At 48.5% G+C, this 25702-nt stretch overlaps 1 protein-coding gene across 1 annotated transcript in view; it reads right to left on the reverse strand.

Annotated features, from left to right (window-relative positions):
• CACNA1D (calcium voltage-gated channel subunit alpha1 D) overlaps positions 1-25702 on the reverse strand; it is a 344029-nt gene that overhangs the window by 72717 nt on the left and 245610 nt on the right. Inside the window, exons 11-23 of the mRNA XM_065933482.1 lie at positions 24775-24801; positions 20898-21058; positions 19737-19962; positions 19399-19606; positions 16441-16561; positions 12912-13026; positions 12369-12438; positions 11464-11530; positions 10459-10606; positions 7977-8106; positions 4738-4797; positions 1979-2085; positions 98-185 (exon numbers count right to left, since the gene is read on the reverse strand). Of these exons, the coding sequence (XP_065789554.1) occupies positions 98-185; positions 1979-2085; positions 4738-4797; positions 7977-8106; positions 10459-10606; positions 11464-11530; positions 12369-12438; positions 12912-13026; positions 16441-16561; positions 19399-19606; positions 19737-19962; positions 20898-21058; positions 24775-24801 (1528 nt within the window). The remainder of the gene's footprint in view (positions 1-97; positions 186-1978; positions 2086-4737; positions 4798-7976; positions 8107-10458; positions 10607-11463; positions 11531-12368; positions 12439-12911; positions 13027-16440; positions 16562-19398; positions 19607-19736; positions 19963-20897; positions 21059-24774; positions 24802-25702) is intronic.

Raw genomic sequence — 25702 nt, forward strand, 5'->3', positions numbered from 1 at the left:
AAAATCCATCAGGCCTCAGCCCAGCCCCGGCCCAGGAAAGTCAGTGATGACAGCTAACCTTGACCAAAGCAAGCCCAGCCTAGGGAGGAATTCAAACCTTAAGTCCTTTTGCTCTGTTGATGGCCCTGAGTGGCCTCAGGACCCTTAGGACCCTCAGAATCTTCACAACAGAGATGGCACTGGATCTAAGGGAAAGAGCAGAGGAAAGAAATTAAGCAGTGTATCACAGTTGCTAAAATGCTGCGAGATGATTTCACTGCAGTGTGGTGATGGTGGGACCCCGTGGAGCAGAGCCAAGCTCTCCCCACAGCCCCACAGGAGGACGGGTCTCCTCCTTCCCGTCCATACTCCACCACAGTCCTGGATCGGAACTCACGAAGCCCTGAGAGTCACGCAGCTGATACAGCAGAGCTAAAACTCTGGGTGCGCCTGGTTCTTCCCACCTGATGCCTGCTCTCGGCATGACCTGGCTGGGTGGTGCTGGTTTGGTTGGTTTTCTAAGTTTGGAAGCCCTGCTGTGCTGCTCTGATGCTGGGCTTCCCTGGCCTTCAAGGAGGCTGCTGCTGGGTGGGAGAGATGGGCAACTGCAAGCCAGTGTGCAGGAGTGACAACAGAGGGTAGGCAGGCGGGGGAGTGAGCCTCGGTGGGGCTGGGAAGGTGCCCTGGAGGTGACAGCCAGGTGAGCACCTAGGGGTGATGGGGTTACCTAGACAAACGGGGAAGGGGCTCCAGCCGAGGAGGGCAGCACCTTCGCAGGCCCCAGAAGGGAGGCTGCGGCTGGTGGAGAGCGGCAGGTGGCTGAGTGCGGCCAGAGCATGAGCTCTCATGAGGCAGTGGGTGGGGGCGGAGAGCCAGGCACAGCCAGGAACCCCCAGGGGCGGCAGAGATACTCGTGAGAATGTCCGTCTAGGCCACAGCTACACGGCTCCCCACCCTGGGCACTGAAGGGAGGTGAGGGAGACGCTTAGCACAGGGCAGCTCCAGCAGGGGTCCTCATCTTCTGCCGGGGACACAGCCTCTTGTTCACCTTTAGTTCAGAGGCCGTGTGCACACAGGGCCCTTCTACAGAGGCACTGGTGGTCAGCACCCGAGCAGAAGCGCTTTGAAGTCCGCAGGAAAGCAAGGCCACCCCTAGATGCTCCCACTGGAGCTTCTGCCTCACGCCCCCAGGCACAGCAAGCGGGGTGCAGCTGCGGTTATTCCCCACTAGAAATCACTCAACGCCATGGAAAGGCCCTGAGGCTCTAACTTGCAACTTTGCCCTTCCCAGATAAAAATTTGACAGACTAGAAGAAAAGAGTCACAGCAGCTGATTTATCCTGGAGAGGAAAGAAGCCTTTGATCCTCAAACTGGAAGGGCTAAAGAGGCCACCTCATGCTACCCTTCGTGTTCAGAAGTGGAATGGAGATCTCAGGAAAGGAGGCCCCCCAGCACCTGAAGAATCCATGGAGACCCCAGGCTAGAGCCCAGCTGCCCTCCCTCCTAGTTCAGACTTCCTTCACCCTCTCTTGAAAACAAAACAAAAAAATCACAGGGAATAGTGAGCACAGCCCAGCAAATGGCATAAACAGAAAAACAGCAGCAGAAGGAAGCACGCATTGTCACAATTCTTTCTGGTAGTATGGGCACAAATTAAGCTTTCCAGTTAACTGAACGCCACCATCAACATGATGCCTAGGCTTTATAAAGGTGTTAATCACTCAGTTGTCTCCGACTCTGTGCCACCCCACGGGCCGTAGCCCTCCAGGCTCCTCTGTCCATGGAACTCTCCAGGCAAGAATACTGGAGTGGGTTGCCATTCCCTTCTCCAGGGGATCTACCTGACCCAGGGATTGAACCTGGGTCTCCTGTATTGCAGGCAGATTCTTTACCATCTGAGTCACCAGGGAAGCCCCTCACATAGACCTGCCTGCCCAACAGCCCTGTGTACACACACACACACACACACACACAAACACACATACAGAGAATACTTACTGGATCCCAAATGACACCAAAGACACCCCAACGACCAGCATATCCAGTAAGTTGAAGTAGTTCCTGCAGAAAGCGCCTTTGTGGAGGAAAGCGCCAAAGGTCGTCATCTGTGAGCAGAATCATAAGTGATTTAGTGTTTTCTCCTCTTTGTTTTTCTTTCCTGGGGAAAAGAAACCTGGGCTCTTTACAAAATCTTGAGCAAAGTATGACTTTATGAACAAGTGTGGATTAGGAAGCCAGAAACGCAAAGCAACAGGGCAGAGTAACCAAACGCTTTGTTCAAAAATGAAAAAAGGGCAGTTGACTTCCAACACATTTTAAAAGAACACACCAGCTGGGATTTTATTATAACAATGATGAATTTCAAATATGATTATATCATTGGCACCTCCGAAGGCTCTGTCTCAGGAGTGGTCCACGTGACCAGGTTTCTCAGGATTCAATCACTGCCCAGACAACCTGGCTTCCCCATAAAACTCTGGTTCCAGCCCCATTGAGATGCCAGCAGAGCCCATGTTGCTCCAATCCAGGCTTCTCAGTGGGGCTAGAAGTGCCTGAGCCCTGGCCTCACACACACTGTTGACAAAGACAGTGGCTTCATTTCCCCAGGCCCCATGCTGCTCTTAACAGTCCCGAGTGAAATATCCATCTCCAAGGGCTCCTGTAAGTCCAGCCACTCTGGCATGTGTCAGGCGTGGCTCAGAAGTTGTTATGTGTACCTCACCTGCTCCTCACCTGCTCTCTAAGCCACGGCCCCAAGTGCCTGGAGCCCACACTTCAGGACCACACTGAGCTTCCTAAACAAGGAGCTTAATGAGCAAATGCCCCAGAGAAAAAACTGAAAAACACATGGAGTTACTGCTTATTTTAAAAAAAAGATGGGGGAATTTTCAGATAAGTACCAGAAGGGAAGAGCTGGGAGCTAATTATACTGGACCATGTGGAACTACCAATAATCAATCCTCTTTGACCCACAAACTACAACAAAAAGCCCACTTCAAATGTAACCCAGTAACCAAACAGCCTTCCAAACCTTCCCCGGGCTATCAGGAACCACCTTTTCAATGTCAGCTGCTTCTCAGAGATTCTCCATTTTTGGAATCCCTCTTGTTTTAGCTTATTTTCCATTTTCTAAGATTTCTTCAAAATGAGGATTGATTTGGAAGATTTAAGTCACTGAGGCAAATACATAGAAAGTGAAAAGCAGTAATTATGGGGGTTTTTTCTTTTAAACAAACCTGTATCTCTTTGCCCTGAAGCCCAAGAGTACCTACACTTCATTGAACAACTTAAAAATGTGGAAAGGAAAATAAAACCTCAATTAACCAGGCTAACAGGCTAAGGATGACATTTCCAAATTCAGTCCGAGGAGACGGCAAATTACCAAAAAAGAAAACTCAGGATGGAGCATAGGCCAGGTGGGCACTGTTGCACCCCACACCCTGTGCCTTCTGCTGCGATGCCCGTCACCATGGAGACGGTGGTAGGATCTGCTCACTGATCCAGGCAGCATCTCACTTCGGACCACATTCAACCACATTTGACCTGACGGCAGGAAAACGAACTCAAACATCTAGAAGATTTTTAACAAAGGTTTAAACAGAGGTTGGTTGGTCAGTATTGTGCTAATATTTTCATTAGCCAAAAAAAAAAGAGAGAGAAAGAAAGTAACTAAATACTCTTATTGCCTGTAATGTTAACTGAGGTTTCATTTTACAGAAGATTTTGTAAAGAGCCCAAGTTCCACAGTAGTCTACATGAAAATACTTCTTTTCTGTCCTGAGATGCACACAAAAACCCCAACATGGTTTAAAGAAACTTGTGGTTACAAGTCCCCATTTCCCTGAGTGCCTCCCCACCAAGAGATGTTGCAGGCCACACTGCCCCAGGACATCAAGGATGCACGCCCCTAGGCAAGTCTGGGGTTCTGGGCTGTCCACTGTAGGTCTACAGACTTCCAAGTCCATAGAAGTGGAGGATGGGCTCACCCAAGGTGGCCTTCAAAACCAGGACACAAACCACATGCAGCAATGGCAACTGGCAGCTCATGCATGGGCAGTACATTCTGGGCACCATGTCCAGAAGGTGCTCTTTCTGTTTGTGTAAATGTAAGCCCATCCATTAAAACAGATATATCTTAACACAGAGAGACCCATGTTATCTTGCAAATCTTGTTGCAAGAAAATAGTGTGTTACTATTTCAGGGCACCAAAAACATAATGCAGTCAAAGAAACAAGAGAGACGTTTCCTCCGTTGGAGGAAGGCTTTTCCTCTGACTTCGAGGACAGGAAGGGTGGAAGAAAGTTCACACACAGCATTGGATCTGTTGTCAGTTGACAAATTTCAGAGGATATTTAAAAAAAGAAGCAAAATATAATTCCCAATCACTATTAGGAAGCCAAAATAGCTCCCACATGCATTCAAGGGTTTTTTTTAAGAAACAGCAACAAAAGGTTGAATGGTTATAGGAAAAAAATCCTTTCGTTTTTTTTTTAAAAAAAGTGGAGGTTGATCACAGAGGACAAAAACTGAAAATAGCCAAAAGCACATCACGTGTCTTGGCCGTGTGTCACACACAGGAGCAGGCCCCTGAAACACACTCCTGTGATACCTGTTACCTTTAAAACGATCTCAAATGCAAAAGTACCAGTGAAGACATAATCTGCATAACCTAGCATCTGGAAGGTAAACAAAGAATTGCCAGCGTTATTGCTACTGCTGCGTTAGAGTACGCAAGGATCCATGAAAAAGCCGTTACCTTCAACAGGATTTCAACAGTAAAGATGGCTGTGAAAGCATAGTCAAAGTAACCCAGTATCTGCAAGGCACAACACGTGGAGATGAGAAAACGGCATCCGGACAACTCCCGACAGCCACACGCCCACATGCGCTCAGAGACCCGTCATCCCGGAAGGAGCCTGTCACCCCGGAGGGAAGTGCAGAGATGCTCCAAGGGCCCCACTCGGTCCATCGAAGAGCTCTGGGCACACTTACCTCCTGTGACCACTCCTGCTGACTCCCCTCCCAGCCCCCGTGTTCTGGGCAGCAGAGGCTCACTTAGCAAAGTGTTTTATTCATAACCTTTTCTCATCGGCACACGATGCTGGTAAGATACTTGCGGTGTCAGATTAATTAGTCTCACACACATTTTAGATCTTTAACTGCCCTTTTGGTAGAATGAAATATGCTGCCCTCCAGCTGAGCTTCAGATTGGAGGGAAAATGTAAACAAAGGTATAAGTGGTGTCAAAGGGGGTCATGTCCCCTCTAATTCCCACCCATTCAGTCAGGGAGCCAACACCTTCCTCCACTGATGTGCCAGGCTGGATAAATCTGCAAGAAGAGTTTCACTGATCCTCTTCCTCCTGCCTGCTGCTCCGTGTCTCTCTGCATTCTCTCTCAAGGCAGGTTTTCTCCTTGCTGGGCCCATTTTATCAGCACTCCCCGAAATATCACCGACTTTCTAGCCGCTGCAGTCCTGTATCCCCTTCTGAGGTCCCTGCTTCTCCACAGATCTGCAGGGGCAGGAGTGAGGGCAGGCGGACGGCAGCAGGCGTCAACTGAGGACGCTCACAGGAAGTCCTCCGCCACAACAGGGCAGCTGGGACCCTCCGGTGGGACCGGCCAGCTTGGCTGCTTATCTTCATGACAGTTGGGCTGGACGGTTTGGGGGAACTGAAGAGACCAGCGCCGGAAGGTAACCCACGGAGCCAGCCCAGGCTGACTCCGTTCATTTCCCAGATGCGGATGCTGAGAAGAGAGGCATCTGCTCAGGCCAGGAGGCCAGTCTCTGCATCACCTAGCATGGGGCCAGGGCTTTGAGATGCTGGTTTAGAGCCCTGGGCCCTGCTATGTGCATGTGGGACCCACCCCAGGGGAGTCCTCACTGCTAGGAAACTAAGGCGAGAACCTCTGCTTCAAATGCCAGCTGTCCTCTCTCTTCAGACAGCATTATTCATTTTCCAAACTGCTTCCATTTGGGGATTTACAAATTTTGCTGGAACACTTCTTGTGTATCTGTGTTTCTGGCCAATCAATTAAAGGTCTTTTCCAGGACACCACGGAGGGCGCCAACAAGAAGCCCTGTCCCTCACCCTTATCCCCTCCGAGGTCACAGCAGGTCTCTCTGCGTGTTGAAAGTGAGTGGGGAGCCAACAACCCAGCCTGGTACCGAGGGTCAAGGCTCTCGGACTCAGGTTGTTCTCTGCTCATTCTGGCTACTTTTTCTTTTTCACTAATAACTCAGGTAAGGTTAAAAAAAAAAAAAAAAACACTGCTAGATCCCAGCTATACGATGTATCTAAGGTAGTCAAACTCACACACAGAAAGCAGATGGGTGGTTTTCGGGGCTGGGGCAGGTGGACATGGGCATAAAGTTCCCCACATAAGGTGAGTAAGCTCTGGAGATCTGCTGTCCAACATGGTACTCAGAGCTATGGATACTGTCTTGTATCCTCAAGAATTTGTTAAGGAAAATCTCATGCTAACTGTTCTGACCACAGTCAAAGAAAAACAGTGCAATATTTTTAAAAGCAAGACACACATTCATGTGAACATCTATTTAAAAGAACAATAACATTTCCTGGAAAAAGCAGCAGGGAAATAAACCCATGGGGAAGTAATTACAATAAAAATTAGAACATGAGGCCCGCAGGTAAACAAACTCTTGGTCAACCTGTATTCTAGGACCAGTTTGTGACCTAGTCTGTCACACAATGGTACTTTTTCCCAAAACAGCTTTTCCCCTTGTGTCTCATCTTTATGATGGAACTGATGACATCCTGTTGGGCCCTGTTCCATCTGAGCATTTAGATAGAGACCTCAGGAATCTTAACAAAAGCTGTAACCCCTGGGTACAGGTTGAGACAGGTTCAGGGCTCCATCTTTACGTCACCCAACCATGCTTTGAGGGGAAGATCTTTTCATCTTCATATCAGGATGCCCATATCTCATCAGTCTCACAGACTGGGTTTGCCAGGCTTCAAACCAAAAGCACAGGAAACGGAAAGACAGCCCAGGGCTTGGTTGTCACAACTGAAATCATGGGGCACTGATCTGGCGACTTATCTAAATCCAGAAATCTCAAAAATCTCTTGTACAGAAAGAGGTACCAACGAGGCGAGGCAGCAACCTCTGACGGCCGTGCACACTTGTGGGCCTGCCTCCCCGGGCGGCTTTCTGGGAAATCAGCTGAAACGGCGCTACAGCCTCGAGGCCCGGCAGTCAATAGCCTCCCATCTTCTGAAGCTGTCTTGCCTCTGGATTGTTCTCAGTGCTGACGGCTGACCTGCTGAGACTGAACTGCTCAGGCAGGAACTGACTTAGGTACCAGTCTCTGCCCAACACAGACACGGGGCAAGGGAGTCTGGCCTGAACTATGAAAACGGATTAATAATAGAAGACTAAACCCTCTGTTTTCTTCTGTAAAGCCACCTCCTGCCCCAAACTAACCAAGACTTCGGCCTTCTCCGCTGAATGCCTCAGGTCCCTATCTGTCATCTCCCTGAATTGCATTTCTCATCAGTAACAGTAGCTGTGTGAATGTGAGTCCATATAAGATAAGTCTTCCTGCCAACCCCAAATAAAAGCCCCCCAGACACGTGACACACCAGGTTTCGATTTTATTTTCTCTCTGCTGGATGCTGCCACCAACAGGAAACCTCAATACAGGTGTGCACATGAATTTGACTGGGAAGGGGAAAAGAGGAATCAAAATGTTGGCAGTGATGCAGAGAAGCAGGGCTCCTGAATACACTGTTACTACTGAGTATCTGAAATGAGGTGTAAAATACATAATTCAATAAGGGTTTGTGCCCATAACAAAAAACCTCTCTGGCACAGACAAATCTGCAGCATAAAATGCCTGCAGGGGAAGGAGGAGCCCCCTCGAGCTTTGACCCTCGTGGCCCCTGCAGGCCCTGCCTGGACGCCGGCCTCTGCCTGCGAGCCCAGCGCTGACCCGGGGGGCCCCGCCCTGCCATCCTCGCTGGGGGCTTACAGTGTTCCGGAAGGAGTGGCTGCGGATGGGGTCCTCAGCGGCCAGGGCGGCGCTGCTCAGCATGATGAAGACGAGGATGAGGTTGGTGAAGATGTGGTGGTTGATGAGCTTGTGGCAGCCCACGCGGATCCTGCAGGAAGAGCCACCACACAGATGAGCCCCGGAAGGGCCCGAGCCCGCCGGCCAGCGCTCTCAGCACGCTGGGGCCACTCCGTGGTGACGGACCAGGCAGAGGACAGCTGTCCCCGTGCCGCCCAAACCCCCACCCAGCAAACTGGAACCACCGGACCATTCTTTCCCCGAAACCCTGAGGCTTCTGTGTGGACAAGCCCCACAGACCATTCACCGCGTCCTGAAAAGTGGGGACACCGCCCTTCTAAGGTGAAGAAATGGAGGCTTCAGCTTGTGAAAGAACTTTCTTAAGGTGACCCCGCTATGGGAATTCCCTGGCAGTCTAGTGGTTAGGACTCTGTGCTCTCACCGCCAAGGGCCAGGGTTTGATCCCTGGTCAGGGAGCTAAACTCCCAGGAGCCCCGTGGAATTGCCACCCCCAAGTCCCCAGAAAGGTGACTCAGCTAGTAGGGGACCAGGGCACATTTCCAATCCAGGTCTGATAGTGACACTTCCCCACTGTAACATGAAGCCCAGCAGCTCCCATTTCCTGCCTTGGAACAGAGACCGAGGTCAGAGTTCATCGCAGCTGCTCACACAGAACAAGGGTGACCCCAGCAGTCAGGCTGCAGCCTGACCTGACCTCGGGGAGCGGGGTGTGTGGACATCCTGTCAGAAGTGCTATGCTGGGGGCAGCTGACCCACAACAAGCGCTGCTGAGAAAGTCAAGAGGAAGTCACATCATCATGTAAGAATCTCACAAGGATCTCCCTGCACCGGGTGTGGCAGAGCCATCGCAGGCTCCTCCGGTCCCATGAAACAAGGGGGGCAGCAAGTGCCCAGCACCCCAGCCCTGACCCTCACAACAGCTCCGCAGGCCGTCAGAGCCTCTCCCGATGCCCCTGACTTCCCGGGGACTACTTAGTATAGTCACTGCCTGACTTCCCTTAACCTCAGCATTTGACTTCAGAACTTCACTGTTGCTTTTTTTTTTTTTTGTCTATAGAATACATGCAGGTTTTCCTTTGAAAAGTTTTTTCCACTTTAAAAACCAGAAGTCAACTTTATATGAAGGTGATGTCTTGCTTCGTTTTTTTCCTTCTGGGGCTGCTAAATGCCTGGCTGTGGTCCCTGGAGGGCTGGCAAGCTGTCAGCAGCTGGGGAAAGCCTGACAGTGCTGTGAGGGCAAGAAGTGCTCAAAGCTTTGGGGGCAAATGGAATTCATTCCTCCCTTATAAGCAGACACAGTGAGCTGCAGGTGTCAGTGAGGAGGCTGAATAACTTTTTAAAAGAGATACGCAAACTCTCAACAACGATGAGCTATAAAAACTACCATCCAGGGATTCCTGGAGGTTCAGTGATTAGACTATGCCTCCCAATGCAGGTGGTGCAGGTTTGATTCCTGGTCAGGGAGGTAAGATCCCACATGCCTCAAGGCCAAAAAGTCAAAACATAAGACAGAAGCAATATCGCAACAAATTCAAAAAAGATTTTTTAAAATGGCCCATAAAAAAAAATAGATTACCATCTAATCTTCAACTCTGTAAGAACTGTACCCGCCTTGCTTCTCCCTGGCACCTGAGAATTTACAGATTTCTCCTCTGACAGCCCAGAACTGCTTCTGCAATTCCAGCAACCTTTCCAGGAGCCATCTATTCCTCCTGGCATTTCACTCTGTCCCAGATGATTTAAAACCTAGAAACCAGCTAGTAAACACATCTCTTCCTCTTACAGTACTTGTGAGTAATTACCAAGTTCCTGGCAAGCACTGGATCATTTTAACAGGAGAAATGCTATTTTAAGCAGGCTATCACGGAGCTGAACTGAATAGCTACCACTTATAAAACATCACTGAGCAATATCGGTATATCGCCATCAAACTCAACTGGGAAGTGATCAGCTACATTGGGCCTCTGAGTAAAGATGTTCAGGAAACTGGTCAAAACCCTCATCTCCATCATCTTAGCAAAAGACTTCCTTACGAAGAAAGGGTCCTTTGGATGGAAAACACTTCACAGGTGACGACCCACAGAACACCAGAGACACAGTACCACACCACTGCCGTCCCAGTGCGGGGGTGTGTGGGAGCGGGTCCGGAATAGCACTTCTCCCAGGACCTGGTAAACCCCCTAAAGCCCCTGTCCGGGTACAGAAAGGCCAGGAAAAGATGAAAAGAGGGCAAAGGCAAGGCTGGAACAGGACAGGGGTCAGTGGGAACGGGGGGCCTCAACGCTCAGGCACAGAAACGGGCTGTGAACCACTGTCCCTTGCACTGCCCGCCCCCTAACCCCCGGCCCCCAGCCACCCTCAAGCAGTCTGCAGGGTCCTGGGGGAGACGGGGCAGCCACGCGGCTAGAAAGGGGATATTTACGGGTTGGTCTTGCTAAGAATGAAGAAAGCACTCCCTTCCGGGATGGGGGCGATTTTCTCTTTCATGTTCAACTCAGAGATTCTGCGAGGACGGGGGCCAGCAGGAACCTCGGGTTCATCCTCTTCCTCCTCCTCTTCCTCTTCACCTACTTTAAAGGAGACACTTTTTTTTAAATAGGCATGAAATAAGGATTGCATTTGGGTTTGAACGCTCATTTTCAACTTCACATGAAAATGTGGCTTAAACTTTAACAATGTATATCAGCTTACACAGGACTTCCCAGGCGGCTTAGATAGTAAAGAATCTGTCTGCAATGCAGGAGACCCATGTTCGACCCCTGGGTTGGGAAGATTCCCCTGGAGGAGGGAATGACAACCCACTCCTGTATTCCTTCCTGGAGAATTCCACATAGGATCCTGGTGGGCTACATTAATCAAAACCTTCCAAATATGAACTGAGAGTGTGTGGGTTGGGGCTGAGAAGCGTTCTCATCTGGTGAGTGTGTGCCTTTGCAGGAATGAGGCCCCCAGCAGTTTAAGGTCTGAGCACCAGGTGAAGGTGCCAGCCCCCCACCACCTGGCTGCTTCCCCAGCAACCTCCACACTCAGCTTCAGCCTGATAAACTGTGTAGGGTTTCAAGTCACACACTGTCAGTCTCCCAGGCCCCCTGACTCCACAGGACCTCCCTCCAGCAGCCCGTCAAGTTCCCAGTCAAGGTGCAAGTGGCAGGTGACTGTTGACCACTGGCCACCTCCTACAGAGATACCCAGTGCAGACTGCGTGTGCCCTGCTCCCCCTCCATGTTCTCTCCCCACCACCGGGTGTCTGGGTTCCCTAAGCCGCCCAAGAAAAACCAGAGCTAACCAGCCCACAAGGGGACCGAACCCTTGGCTTCGGCAGTCTCAGCAGCCCAGCTGAGCTGGCCACAGACCCAGGCGCTGATCAGCGTGAGGACAAAGCCATCACTCAAGAGCTGAGAGCCTGTCTCTGGTGTCCGCCGCATACCTGGCACATCACAGGGTGGGTAGGGGTCCTTGTCCTCATCCTCTTCTCTGTAGTCGTCGATGGTAACCTGGGAGGACAGAGAGGTCTTGGGAGGAAGGGAGACTCTGACTTAAGCGGACTCGAGAGGGGCAGGTAAAGACCTAACTCTGCCATTCAGCACAGGGTAGGGGTGTGATCTCCAAAGTGGGTGCTGTGTGAGTGTGTCAGGAGAGCAGGTACCCCTAGAGGATGCCCCTGCTTCAGAGAGAAGGTCTGAGGGCAGATGAGGAGGAAACTGGTGTCACCCCTACCCAGCCATGGAGAGCCAGCACCACCCAGCACTGGTGCACATGCTACATGAGAATCAACTTGCAGGTTCCTGCCTCCTCGCCAGACTGTGAGCCCCAGGTGAGCGAGGATCTCACTGGTGTTGGTCAGTCCTGACACACAGTCACCATTCAGAAAGGATTTACTGACTCAGTGAATAAATCAACAAATTAAGGAAAAATCCACAGCTGACACAGTGCCTGAGTGTTCACGGTAGGACCCTGAGTGCCCAGACCCTCTGATCCTGAGACACACCCCACCAGCCCCGGGGACAGACATCTATTAGCAATCTTTGATTTCAGTCCCCACTGAGAAGATACGGACACTGGTCAGGTGTGACCACACCATTCCAATCAAGAAAAAATAAGGTATCAGACCAGTTAAATGTGTATCACACCAGCTCTCTGTTTGAAGTACTGTTAACAACCAGTTAAGTGTCCCACTTCACGCAGACCCTCCTGGAAAGCCAGCATCTGTGATGCGGTGCTACACTTTCACTCTAAACTAGCACACACAACACCGCCATGGTATAAAGGTGATACATTTATGGTGATATTAACAGAATTATTTGAAAACAAAGTGGAAAATGTAACCTATACCTTGTTGTCACTGTTGGCTATCTGGTTGACTTCTGGTTTGTTGTTCTTTTTATTTTCCAGACTTTCTTTTCTACAGAGAAGAGAACAGAAGGAACCAAGTAACCATCCGGTTTTATATTAAAAAAACTAATCAGGATTTTGAATCAACAGCGGCCCACTTAATTGGGAACAACCCTAACAGCAAGAATATAGCGCAACCCACACTCAGTTCATCTCAGTGCACTGGATTCATAACACAGATCATCTTATTAAAATTCTCATTCAAGGGCTAATCAGCATTGGACGCATCATTTATTTTACAATGCCAGAATTAACTGCAGAGATTCATTAAGCATGGGGACGTGACTCGTACTTTCAGCTTCAAGGGAATGAGAGCCAAGGGCCTGGGATCTGCCCAAGAGTCCATCTTTTTTGGTCAGCCTCTTAGGCCAGCCACCTTCCCCACCAAGCAGTAGCATGGGAGCCCCAACAGGTCGCACCTGCGACTGGCTCCCTGGGTCAAAGCCTTCATTCAGCAAACCTCCCCAGGGGAAAGGTGGTTACCTGGCAATCTTTTTCCTTTCCTTTTCTTCAGCTTCCTCCTTCTGAGCAGTATTCAAACTTTCAGCATCAGCCAAATTGTCTACTGCAATGGCCAAGAAGACATTCAGTAGAATATCTAATTTGAGAATGTTAAGGATGAAACATGGTTCTAAATGCAGCTTTACAGGGTCAACAATGGCGGTGTCATACCCCTGTGCTCGAGAGGCTGGTGACAGGTTGACTGTCCCCTAGTGCTATATTCACTTGGTAAAGCCAGGAGATTGGAGCCCATTTCACAAAAACAACCAGAACCTGTAGAAGATAAGCTAGCCACAAGCAAAATTAAGATTCACTAAAACCCGTGAAAACCTACAAATGCCAATATTTCCCTTTGTGTGTGTCTTACATGTGTGTCTGTACATCTAGGTATCTACTGGTATGAAACACACTGCATAAAATAATCTGTAACATAAATGTAATGTTTTTACGCATTTTGCATTTCACTTTATGCACTGTGTTCTCTTTCTTCTAAAACATGCACACCCATAACCTATCTATCTGGGGTGTGCTCTCCAAAATAAGACCCCAAGAAAGGCTATACCTTATTCAAATGATGACCACACAAGGCAGTCTGGGCCTTTCTCATTTGAAATGACCTTCCAAGTCTGTAAATACCTCATTCATTCATTTCACACTGACTGACTAGAGCACATCTAACTTACTGCCAGAGGTGCTGGCCTGTTCTTCTGCATTGTCACACAGTGACTACATCTTTGACTCTTGTGGTTGATTTTTACTTTTTTCAAATAGAAAGTTAGGTAACTGGACAAGTTACTAGCTTTTCGGCTTTTACTATAATGTTGTTTCTGTAGTTTCCTTGAATGACTGAAAAAAACAAAAAACAAAAACATACTCTGAAGACGCCTATTTCTTACTTGCCAGCAGTTAAGTACATTCTGGAGAAGCATAGGGATCAGAGGGCAACAAACAGGTCAGCGTGACTCCCTTCTCTCACTGATGCTTCCCTCTGGCTGATGCAAGGCCATCCGCATGCAAGACAATGGGAGCCCAGGAGCCCCGCGACAGGAGAGGCACACCACGGTCCCACACGCCCAGCGCAATCTGAACTCTCATGTGGGTTGCTGAACATATCAACAAATACAACCTAACAAGGCACTGATAATGAGCGAGCTTCAGGGGATGTCATGCTTGACTAACCTATTCAAGTCTTTAAAGAGGGTAGAAATGTGAGTAGATTCTATTAAGACTGTCAAAACACCTCTGATACACTAGGATTACTTATTAAACAGAGCTGCATCGAGCCTGGGGAAGCAGTTTGTTCTGGGCTGGCTGATGATTTGGCAACATGAGCTCTCCTCTGATGAACGTGGGGTAATCGTGGCTCAGAAAATAATCAGTGCTGGGAATAACTGCACTGAGAATTCCTACTAATGACGGCAATGAAGAAATACTGTGTCTCTAGTCTAACGACAACACCAGATTCTTTCAGCAGTAGAAAGCAAACCCAGAGTAACAAACCACAGGAAAGTCTTACAAGATTGTAACAGATGGCTTGCAAGAGCAAATACCCAGTAGATGTATTTACAGGTATTACCCACCAGACCCTCCTAAACACTGGTGTGCTGTGGAATTCATCTGACAAGACCTGCCAAGCACCTCTGACATGCTGGTTAGAGTTCTGGGAGCCGGGGACATGAGAGGAAACAGGACAGACTGGAGGCCTGGCTTCCAAGTAGCATCTATTCTAGCTGGGGAGATAGACCACAAACCATTTAAGGACTGCAGAGAGTGATACACCCACTATAAAGAAACTACAACATCTAACTGAAGGGAAAGTGGCTAGAGAATACTTTGCTGCAGATTGGAACCAGTATATGACTGTGGCCTAGAGAATTAATCATGACAAGAACAGAAAAAGAAAATACTGATCATTCATTTAACAAACACTGACCAAGAGCTAACTGTGCATGATCTTGTGGTGTAAGTCACAAAGACGTGACTACAAAAAGTGACTGTGGACTCAGGAAGCTTATCACCTAGTACTAGTTGGCAAGATGGAGAACCGCACCCCAAACTCCAGCTGCAAGTGATGAGGGGAGCATGGAGAGAAGCTGGCAGGAGAGCTCCCCTTGGGGCGGGGGTGGGCAGTGCGCCCCCCTGCAGTGGGATTTGTGTGTGCTGGGAGACGGGCTTCCACAGGGGACTCTGAAGTACAAAGCGTTGTTCTCACAGGCTTGCCCTTGGGTTTCCACCCTGAAGAAGGTTCATTGACAAGCCAGAGAAAAAGAAGGGGAAAACAGCCCAACAGACTTCTTAGAAGAAGATTCTAGACTAGGATTCTGTAAAATACAGAAGTGAAGACCAAGGGGCAGTATTCATACTTCGGTCCAAACTGTTCTTTCACTAAGCATTAATCAAGGAGCTCCGCATGCCAGGTCTGGTGCCAGGGCAGGGAGGGCACAGAGAGAAAGCAGAAAGGGGCTGAGCGACGTAAAGGGAGGTCTGAATTTTCAGAAACCTAGGGTTACAGTGACTCTGGCTGGGAAAAGGAAGAAAACAAGTCAGAGAAACCACAACAGAGGAGCTGGCCAAGGGACACAAGATCCCCAAAGACGTACAGATCAGCAGAGCAAAATGAGGGTCAGGGGAGCTGAGATCAATCCATATCTTCATATGTCCCCATCCATTCTGAAGGGTCTTAGGAAGTCAGAGATGTACCCCTAACCTTTTAATGGGGCTTAGAGTGGGCCACCCCAAAACATGCCAAGGTGGCATGTTGATGACTTTGAATTAAAGTTATGTGAGAAACAGCTGGTACAAGAAGAATATGCTGACCCACGTCTGTTCCCTTGAAAGCAGGTAACAAGCTCCCTGAAAGGGCCTACTCCCTAAGCTGGGAGGACAGTGCTGGCAATAGGGGACCTGAGGTTGAGAAGGCTTTACAAACAAAGCTTGTGACTTCTCTGTTACTTTGCTATCCTAAGCAAACACTCATTTTGTCAAATCTTCAGAAATAATTGATATTGTCTCTGGAAATATACGTGAAATGTATATGAACAGCTTGCTTTGGTTATTTCTTAGGTCCTATACCTATGGGGTCTTCGTATGTATGAAACTAAATGTGTTTTCCTATTAATCTGTCTTACGTCAATTTGATCAGTAGCCAGTTAAAAGACCCTGGAAGACAGAGAACGCTTTTCCTCCCGACACTCTCAGGGAGACAGCACACGGAGCACACAGCTTCATCCTGAGCCATCCCTCGGGATGCGATGCCACGCAGAGTGGGCGACCACTGGTGCAGCCCACGTGCCGCCTCAGGTTGCCTCCGTGGCTGCTCTCAATCCTCAAGGCCTGGCGGACACTCTGCCGCTCCTCTGCTGTCCCAGCAACAGTGGAGGACACACAGGAGCAAGGTGAGGATGCTCCCTTTCCCATCACCCTGGCCACCCCCACCTCCACCCCGGGGAAACTTGGAGAGGAGGGCAGCATATGGTGATGACAAGGTGGCCCCAGTCAGCCAGAAGGATACAGTTACCGCAAATGAAGAGGATGATGAAGTAGATGCAGACGATCATTCCAGAAGACGATGGGCCCCCGTATGCCATGATACCGTCATACATCACAGCATTCCAGTCTTCGCCTGTCAGGATCTAAGAAGCCAAAACTGGGATCAGCGGGCAGGTGGAGTCACAATTCCCATGATTCTCCCAAGCTCCTGGGGCTGCCTGGGTCTGGCGTATGCTGCCTTGCACAATTCAGTTTGCACAGAACAAATGCATCCGTCAATCCATAGTCTTCAAAACATTACACTTAATTACACAAATACACAATTATTCCAGTGAAAATAAGATAACATTCCACATAAGACGTGTGTACTCTTTGACTGAACATTCAGCACCTGCTGATGTCTCTCTCCAGGATCACTGTCTGTCTGTACATTTAAACACAAATATTCATACCCAGAGAAAACAGGCAGTAGGTATCATATTTATTTTTTAGAAATAGAGAGTATCATACTCTTTGAATTTTCTGCAATTTGTTTTTTATTCTCCCACTCAATGATGTATTCTGGAGACCCTCTGTGTCACAGGATCACTTCATTCTTTTTAACTGCTGCCTAGCATTCCTCATGCTTAATCAACTGTAGAAATGGAAAATCATATCTACGATGGGAATCACTACCAAACAGAAATTTGCCAAATGATTGGAAAAAGTAAAGCAATTCATACAGAAGGAAATATAAATGGTTCCTGGTCACATTTAAAGATATTCAACCTCACTCCTAACAAAAGTAATATCAATTAAAACTATAATGAGAGACCACTTTCATTTACCAGACAGGCGGTGGTCAAAACATTTGTGTACTCACTATGCTGAAAGAGAGTGAGGCGACAGACAGAATCCACCCCCATCTAGCCTTAAAGAGAAGACTTAAGCAAGAGTGTCAAAGTTGAAAATGGACACACCCCCTTTAAACCAGCAATTCCATTTGAGGGGATTTATCCTATAGATCTAATATCACACATGAGCCCCACAATGTGCATTCAAGGCCACCCACTCAGCCAAGACACAGTGGAATAGTCATTCACCAGCAGGGGACCAGTTCCATGAATTATGGCATACCCACAGCACAAAATGGACAGATACAGGGAGCTCAACCCAGTGCTCTGTGACAACCTCGAGGGGTAGGATGAGGAGGGAGAAGGGAGGGAGGTTCGGGGGGTGGGGGGAACATGTCTACCTGTGGCTGATTCATGTTGATGCATGGCAGAAACCATATACTAATACTGTAAAGCAGTTATCCTCCAATAAAAAATAAATGGAGGCAGCACTGAAAAGGAAGAGGCACCTTTTTATGGACCAATAAGAAAGATTCTTAAGGACACTTTAGGTGCTAAAAAGAAAGATGAAAAAAGCATGTAGAATGAGCTACCATCTGTGTAAATTCATCTGATTGTAGGTAGACAAGTAAATTTATTTACGTCTGAGCAAATACACTGGGAGATTACAGAACAATCTGCTTAACGGTGGTTGCCTCCCACAAGGGGAAATTGGTGGCTGGGTTAGAGACAGACCTGCTACTTTATATGCTTTTCTAACATTTAAACTCTGTGCCATACACATGTACTACAAAAACCACCACCGCCATGCAGGTTTCTCTGAAAGTATCAAAACAAAACAAAACAAAACAAAATGAATGACTCATCAGTGGCCAAAAATTAAGTTAAATTCAAAAAGCTGAGCTAGGGGACTTTCCTGGTAGTCCTGTGGTTAAGAATCCTCCTGCCAATGCAGGGGACACAGGTTCCATCCCCGGTCTGGGAAGATTCCACATCAATGCGGCAACTGACCCATGTACCACAGCTGCCGAGCCCATGTGCTGCAACTATGGAAGCCCGAGAGCCTAGAGCCTGTGCTCCGCAAAGAGGACACTGCAGTGAGCGCCTAAGGGCTGCGATGACGAGCAGCCCCTGCTTGCCACAACCAGAGGAAATGCAAGCACAGCAATGAAGATCTGGCGCAGCCAAAAATAAACAAAACTGAGCTATATTATGCTGTACTGTGATAGACCAGGCCTGTAGCAGTGGCAGCAATTCCATTCACTTCAAAACGTCCCAGTAGGAAAGAAACTTAGAGATCATTCCTTCCAGGCTCTCAACTTTCAGAAAACAGTGACTTTACAAAGTCACAGCGCTGAGCAATGGAAAGAGCCACGGTGGGAGGTCAGGCTCCCGCCAGGCCGCCCCCGCCCGGCCTGCAGGACTTGCTGGCATTACATGTGAAAAGCAACAAGGGCAGATGGGTTTTTAAAATTGACCTGTCAGGCTCTGTCCAAGGAAGGCCACGATACACAAGGAGAGAGGTTTGAAACACCTCAGGTGAGAGCCAGGTGCGGTGGAAAGGCTGGGCCTCTGAGGGCAGGGCCACCTGTGAAGCCCCAACCCTGGGGCCCACTTCTCAGCCTGATGTCCGCCAGGGCCCCACCAGCATAGACATCCTCAGAGTCAGTGTGTCCCCATTCCATCACACGAGGGAGGACAACAAAGGGACCGCCAATGTTGCAACTGTTTAGTCACCCCGATTCCTGACTACACACCACAGCATCAGGGCTTTAGAAGTCACATCTATGCATAAATCCGTTAGAGCCAGGATTATAAAACTTGCCTGCCATCAAGAATGAGCAAAGTGCAAGAAGAGGATTTTAGACCCTATGAAACCCCAGAAACCTCATACAGTCAAATACAAACATGGGGTTTATTATTTCATAAGACATCCAGTGGTCTCACAAACACATGAGATCACAGCACATCCCTCTGGACTTCGATGCAAAATAAATGACTTATATGGCACGAAATTAATCAGAGTGTTATTAGGACAGAGGTTGCTGATACCGTGACAATGGAATCATTTTGCCTTCCTGAGTCGTGGACAGACGAGAAGGTGTCTCCAAAGGCGCCGCCCAGGGAGAGGAGGGCGGGGCACTCACCTGGAACACTGTGAGAAGTGCTTGTGGGAAATTATCGAAGGTGCTCCGCTTGGTTTGTGTTTCATCAAAATTAAACTTGCCGCCAAACAGCTGCATCCCCAGCAAGGAGAAGATGATGATGAAGAGAAAAAGCAGAAGCAGCAGCGAAGCGATAGACTTCATGGAGTTTAGCAAGGATGCCACCAAGTTGCTCAGGGAGGTCCAGTGCCTGCAAGTCAAGATGAGGGGGTGAGCCTAGGGCGCCGCCTGGGGTGCAGCAGATGGTCCTCCCAAGTGGGGTCAGGGCTGACCACCACCCACGGTCAGGAAACCCCTGCAGCGAGTGCACGTGTCCTCACCTGGTCACTTTGAAAATTCTCAAGAGCCGCACACAGCGGAACACAGAGATGCCCAGGGGAGACATGATTTCCAGTTCCACCAGGATCGTCTCAGTAATTCCGCCGCACACCACGAAGCAATCAAACCGGTTGAAAAGAGAGACGAAGTATGCCTGGAGACCCAAGCTGTACATTTTGACCAGCATCTCACAGGTGAACAGAGCCAAGAGGACTTTGTTAGCGATATCTGGAAACACAAGGAGCACGTGTCCGTGGATCTCACCGTGGGAGCATCTCTGATCCCTGTCCCCCCACCTCCCTTCACACCAGCTGCGGCTGGCAGAGCCCCAAACTCTCGGCCCATGGTTTTGCTCTTGCCCTCTTTACAGATATGTGGCAGGAACACCCGTGGTCCACTTGTCTTCCAGGCTCCAGTCCTGCTTGCGCTACCACCCAGACGTGTGCCCCCTGGAGAAGTTCCTTGGTTTCTCTGGGGTTCACTTTCACTGGCAGTACAATGGGAAGGAGCAGCTTAACACATAATCTCTGCGGCTTTCAAGGCCTGAAAGCCTACGAGTCTGCATTTAGACCATCGTGTTATTTTTGTTTATTTCAGTCACACAAGAAATCTGTCTGGTCTTGCTTACAGCCCCAAGATCTAAGAAACAAATGCCTGTCAAGGTCACTTCAGAAAATGCCACCCAGCAGGCTGGAGAGTTGAGTAGAAACAGATTTGACTTGACGTCAGGCAGGACTTCACAACGGCTCAAAACTGTCCAACTAGGAATGGGGTGAGCTCCTACACCACCCTGCTGGGGCATTCGAGGTGGGCGAAGAGCCACCACTTGCCAAGGAAACTACAGCAGAACATAAAGCTTCCAGTGGGCACAGGGAGGAGGGATATGGGGTCCCTTCCAGCTGCCAGAATCCTTGATCCCACACAGGGTTCAGACAATGAGCTGCCCTGGAGTCATTAGCTCTAAGGTGCATCACACACCACACAACCCGGACCGCACACTCTCGCCAGGTGCACCTCTGCCTGGCTCTGCCACCCTCCAAGTTCCACTGCTCACTGGAAATGGTCCTGGACAATCACACGTCCATCCGAAAAGACTAGACTGCAGCTGGGCAGCCTCGGGGATCCCCTGTTTGGAGCAAAAAGGGAATGGCTTCTGCTTATACCTTGAATCTGTGTCAACCAGTCAGGCTGGTTGTAGTGCTCGGAGGAAATGGTTAAGGTGTTGAGAAACACCAGGACAATGACCAGCCAGTAAAACGTGACGGACTTCACGGCAGCCCTACACCTTCTGCGACTGAAGCGGTTCCAGCGGCGCCAGCGGCGGCTGTAAGAGAAGCAGACGTTACCCCCGGGATGACAGACAGACGCAGCACCTGATCAATATCGCTAAAGAATGACTGCACTCCGGAGGTCCCCACCAGGGTCGGGGTGCAGGGAGGAAAGATGAGAACAAATGACACAGAAATGACCAGACCTCATAAGACAAATAACGTTGGTTTTGAAATATGACTTTTTAAAAGCACAGTATTGACTTGATCGTGCTATCAGTTTCCTTCCTATGGCTTCAGATAACCCCGTAATTTGTCATATGCAGCCCTTGAGCTGGTCAGGAAATCTAGATGTTCGGAGTCACCAGCTTGTACACATCCACAGTTCACATGCACACCACGAGGCTCTCGGGTCTGACTGAGCTGTCAGTGCACAGAGACGCCAGCTTATCATCCACATCTCTTGCAGCACCTTGATCATCATGTGGAATTTATCCGGCAGCCAAGGGCTCCCAAACCTAAGTTTTCCTTTTAGGGAACCCTTCAGTCCTTTCATAAATCTGGGAGGTAGCTCTGGAGCCAGAGAGAGTCATCAATGCTGAGTAGGACATGAGTCTTACGCCTGAGTCATCAGGTGCCCTTTCTAACGAGCGATGCTCAAAATATACCTTTAGGAGGAGAGCTAATATTGAATCATGTTTCCATACAAATAAAATGAACTGAGCCAAACAGACAAGCAGCATGTTCTCTACCAATTCCCAGTTGCAGGATGTAATTAGAGTATTCTCTGCCTCAGCCTGTCTCCCTACGGGAAACATTCCCTGCCACAGGCTGGTTTGGTGAAGGGGGTCTCAGGGAAGGGCTGGCCGAGTGGCAGCGTCGCCCGATCCGGGCTGTGCTCACAGACTGGGGTGGTGGGCGCTTCCTCTATCACTTGAGTCAGGAGAATCTCCAGGCTGTGTCAAGGCTGCAGCCCTTGCTGACTCAGCTGCGCTGCTCTGCTGAGAACACTGTAACCCAGGGACCAATGAAAGACTTGTGCCAACTCTTCAGCAAGACCTGGAACAAGCGAGGTGCATTGTATTCCTGCTCTTGCTATGTGGGTTTCTGATGGTAATAGCAGCTGGAAACGTGATAACCAGAGTAGAAAAATTCTAGTGAGGACACTCAAAACTGTTCCCACAAGACTGGGTTTCTCCCATGATGCATAATGCAGTACACACAAACAAGGTGGCCTCAACGACATCCAGCCCTGGTGGGTCTATTCATGCTGCAGGGACAAGTGACAGGTGTCGCCCAAGTCCAGGGGAGGCACGGTTTGTGGCCCTATCCTGTAACATTATGAGGGCTGTGGCAGGTAATTACCCACACCAAGTGCTACACCCAGGTTACTGGGTACAGGAGGAAGGAGAAGGGAGCTACAAGAGAGCTGAAGGGTCAGGGAAGGCTTCCTCAGAAAGCTGAGGTTTGGGCTGGCTCTCTCCCAATAGCTGAATAAGGATTAGCCAAGGGTGGACAGGGAGGGGGCAGGTCACTCCACTTAGCTCCCGCCAAAGAGACTTGGGTGGGAAGAACTGGAGTGTGTGGTCCATTTGACAGCTGGAGAGCAGTCCAGAATAACAAAGTGCAAGGTCTGGGAGTGGTGTCTAAATACCCCAGAGGTCAGAGGGTGATCTGGGGGCCAAATTACGAAGAAATTTAAATGCCCTCTGGCAACAGGAAATTCATGAAAGTGTTTTTCATTATGAAAACACTGTTAATTTTTTTTTTTTTTTTTGGCCTCGCCACACGTGCTGTGGGGTCTTAGTTCCCCAACCAATGATCGAATCCGTACCTCCCTCATTGGAAGCACACAGTCTGAACTACTAGACTACCAGGAAAAGTCCCCTTAATTTTTTTTAAGATGGGTTTATTAAGATATAACTTACATATGGCAAAACTGACTTCTTAGTTCTAAAGTTTGTAATCACAACCACAGTGAAGATGTAAAATATTTCTATCACTCAAAAAAATTCCTTCATGTCACTTTATAGTTAATCCACTGCTCACCCTAGCCTCTGAAAACTACTGATTTGTTCTCTTTCTCTATTATTTTGCTTCATCCAGGATCCTATCAACAGAATCATACAAATATATAGCTTTTAGAGACTGGCCTCCTTCATTTAGAAAAAGCTCATTTGTGATCCATTTGTGTTGTTGATCTCTCAGTAGTTTTTTCCCTTCTTGTTGCTAAGTTTCAGTCCATCATATGGATGAACTATAATTTGCCTACCTTACCATCTGATGGGCATCTGAGTTATTTATAGCTTTCAGCAATTATAAATAAACATATAAATGTTGTATTTATCAATTATACACATATAATGTTTATGAATATAAACATTCATGCAAAATTTTTTGTGTAGGCATCTATCTTCATTTTTCCTATATAAATACCTTAGAGGTGAATTGCTGGGTCATATGGTAAACAAGCTGGGCTTTGGAAGACACTGACAACTTGCTTTTAAAATGGCTGTGTCACCTGATCTGTAGCAGTGTATAAGAATTTCCACTGATTTGCATCCTTGTCAAAATGCCAGCTTTCAAAATTTGATTCATTCTATAGGTGCGTCATGGTATCTCAACTGTGATCTTAATTTGCATTTCCTAATGACCAGTGGTCACTTCATGTGCCTATTTGCCATCTACACGGACTATAGTCTGTCAGGCTCCTCTGTCCATGGAATTCTTCAGGCAAGAATCCTGGAGTGGATTGTCATTCCCTTCTCCAGGGAATCTTCCCGACCTGGGGATCGAACCCGGGCTGCCTGAATTGCAGGCAGACTCTTTACCATCTGAGCCACCAGGGAAGCCCCCTCTAAGACTACATGCCTACTAAAAACATACTGTCCATTTTTATTGGGTTGCTTTATTATTACTGATACTATTCTTATGTATACTGGATACTAGTCCTTTCTCAATTCTGTTTTGCAAATATTTTTTCCTCTAGTCTGCAAATGATCTTTTTCTTTCAAGAAGTAGTAGTTTTAATTTTGATGAAGTCCAATTCATCAGTTTTTTCTGTTATGACCAGTGCTTTGGGCGTTGTACCCAAGAAACTTTTGCCTAACCCAAGGTCACTTAAATTTTCTATGTTTTCTTCAAGGATTTTTACAGTTTTACAAAAAGAATTCCAGGGTCAGAGGAACTTGGGAGGGCTACAGTCCATGGGGTGGCAGAGACCTGGACACGACTGAGCAACCAACACTTCACCTTCAGTTCTATTCCAGTGTTGTACACAGTGGTAAAACAGTTTCTAACTGAAAAATAATACTTATATGGGAAAGTAACAAATCACTGGTATACAGTTCAATGAGTTTTTACCAACTTATTATGTAACCTGCACTCAGAGCAAGTAAAACCATTACGAGCAACTCGGAAGACCTTTTGAACTTCCTTCCATGGAAAAAGTTTTCAGCACAAAAGTGACAGGAAGTATCTCTCTTAGAGAATTGACTCTGGGAGGGTATACAAAAAGGGTTGATTAGGCAAACCATTATTCACGGTTGCATCTTACTGATCTGTTTTTTTGGGGGGGGGTTGGTTCTTTGGCACCTACTACAGTTCTACAAGTCAGGTACTTACTGTTTACGGGGCACGTTGACATTCTACATGAATGTTAGAGCCCACAGTGTAAAATAATCAGGCCTAGAGCAATTCTACATAAAGTTCAGAAGTTAGAACATAAAAAGTGCACACAAGTTTAAAAAAATTATGGAAAGAAGACACTGACCTGAGCTTGGACTTTGAGATGGCTTGACTGAAAGAAAGACAGAAAGAATATGATTCCTGTTAGGAAGGCTCCAGGATATGTTCCCCTCCACATTTCACCAGAGATACCATAAAAGCCATGCATGGAAGCCTGGACCCAGCACCCCTGGCTCCCGAAGCGAGCCAGCTGGGGTGAGCATGGAGCGGGGGGCCAGGCAAGAGAAGACCCTTAGCTGCCTGAGCAGCCCTGGCACAGGTGGAGATGCCAAGGATTCTTCTCCCCCCTCCCCAAACTGCTCACACTGCAGCCAGTGGGGCTGACCCTGCCCAGAGCTCAGCCCCGCATCTCCACAACAGCACGCGCTGCTGCTACAGTGAGAAGAGCCCTGGGCCTGGAGCTCCAGCTCCGCTCTTCACTCACTAGGGGAGCTCAGGCAAGCAGCACACCGTTTTGAGCCTCAGCGTGCTCATCTGTAAAATGGCAAGACAAACCCATTCCCTACCTACTTCATGCTATTGTAGGAGGGCACAGCAGGAGGAGGAGGGAAATTTACTTCATAAACTGTTGAGTGTCCTTCTCCTAACATCATTTTTATGAATCTCCGCCGAGATCAGATTCTCTTAAAAATGACACCTGTACTCGACAGGCATAAGACCTAAAGGACACCAGCAGAAAGCAAACAGGAGAGAATTGCATGGGGCTCCCCCAAAGCAGGCGGTGCTCAGTGCACTGCGCACGGCTGGTGTGCCTGCTGCTGCAGCCCAGCGCGTCCAGTAAGAAAGCCAGTGGGTGCTCATGTGACAGCATCCTCCAGGGTGAGGAGAGAGGGGTGCAGGGCTCCAAACACAGCGTATGAGCCGAGAAGCACAGGGTCTCGTTATCCAGCCACTGCGCACGAGGCTGGGAGAGCCCGTGACGGAAACTCAAATAGGGAGCACATTCTGTGAGC

Source organism: Muntiacus reevesi, chromosome 4 (assembly GCF_963930625.1).
Source record: "Muntiacus reevesi chromosome 4, mMunRee1.1, whole genome shotgun sequence".
NCBI classification, from domain to species: domain Eukaryota; kingdom Metazoa; phylum Chordata; class Mammalia; order Artiodactyla; family Cervidae; genus Muntiacus; species Muntiacus reevesi.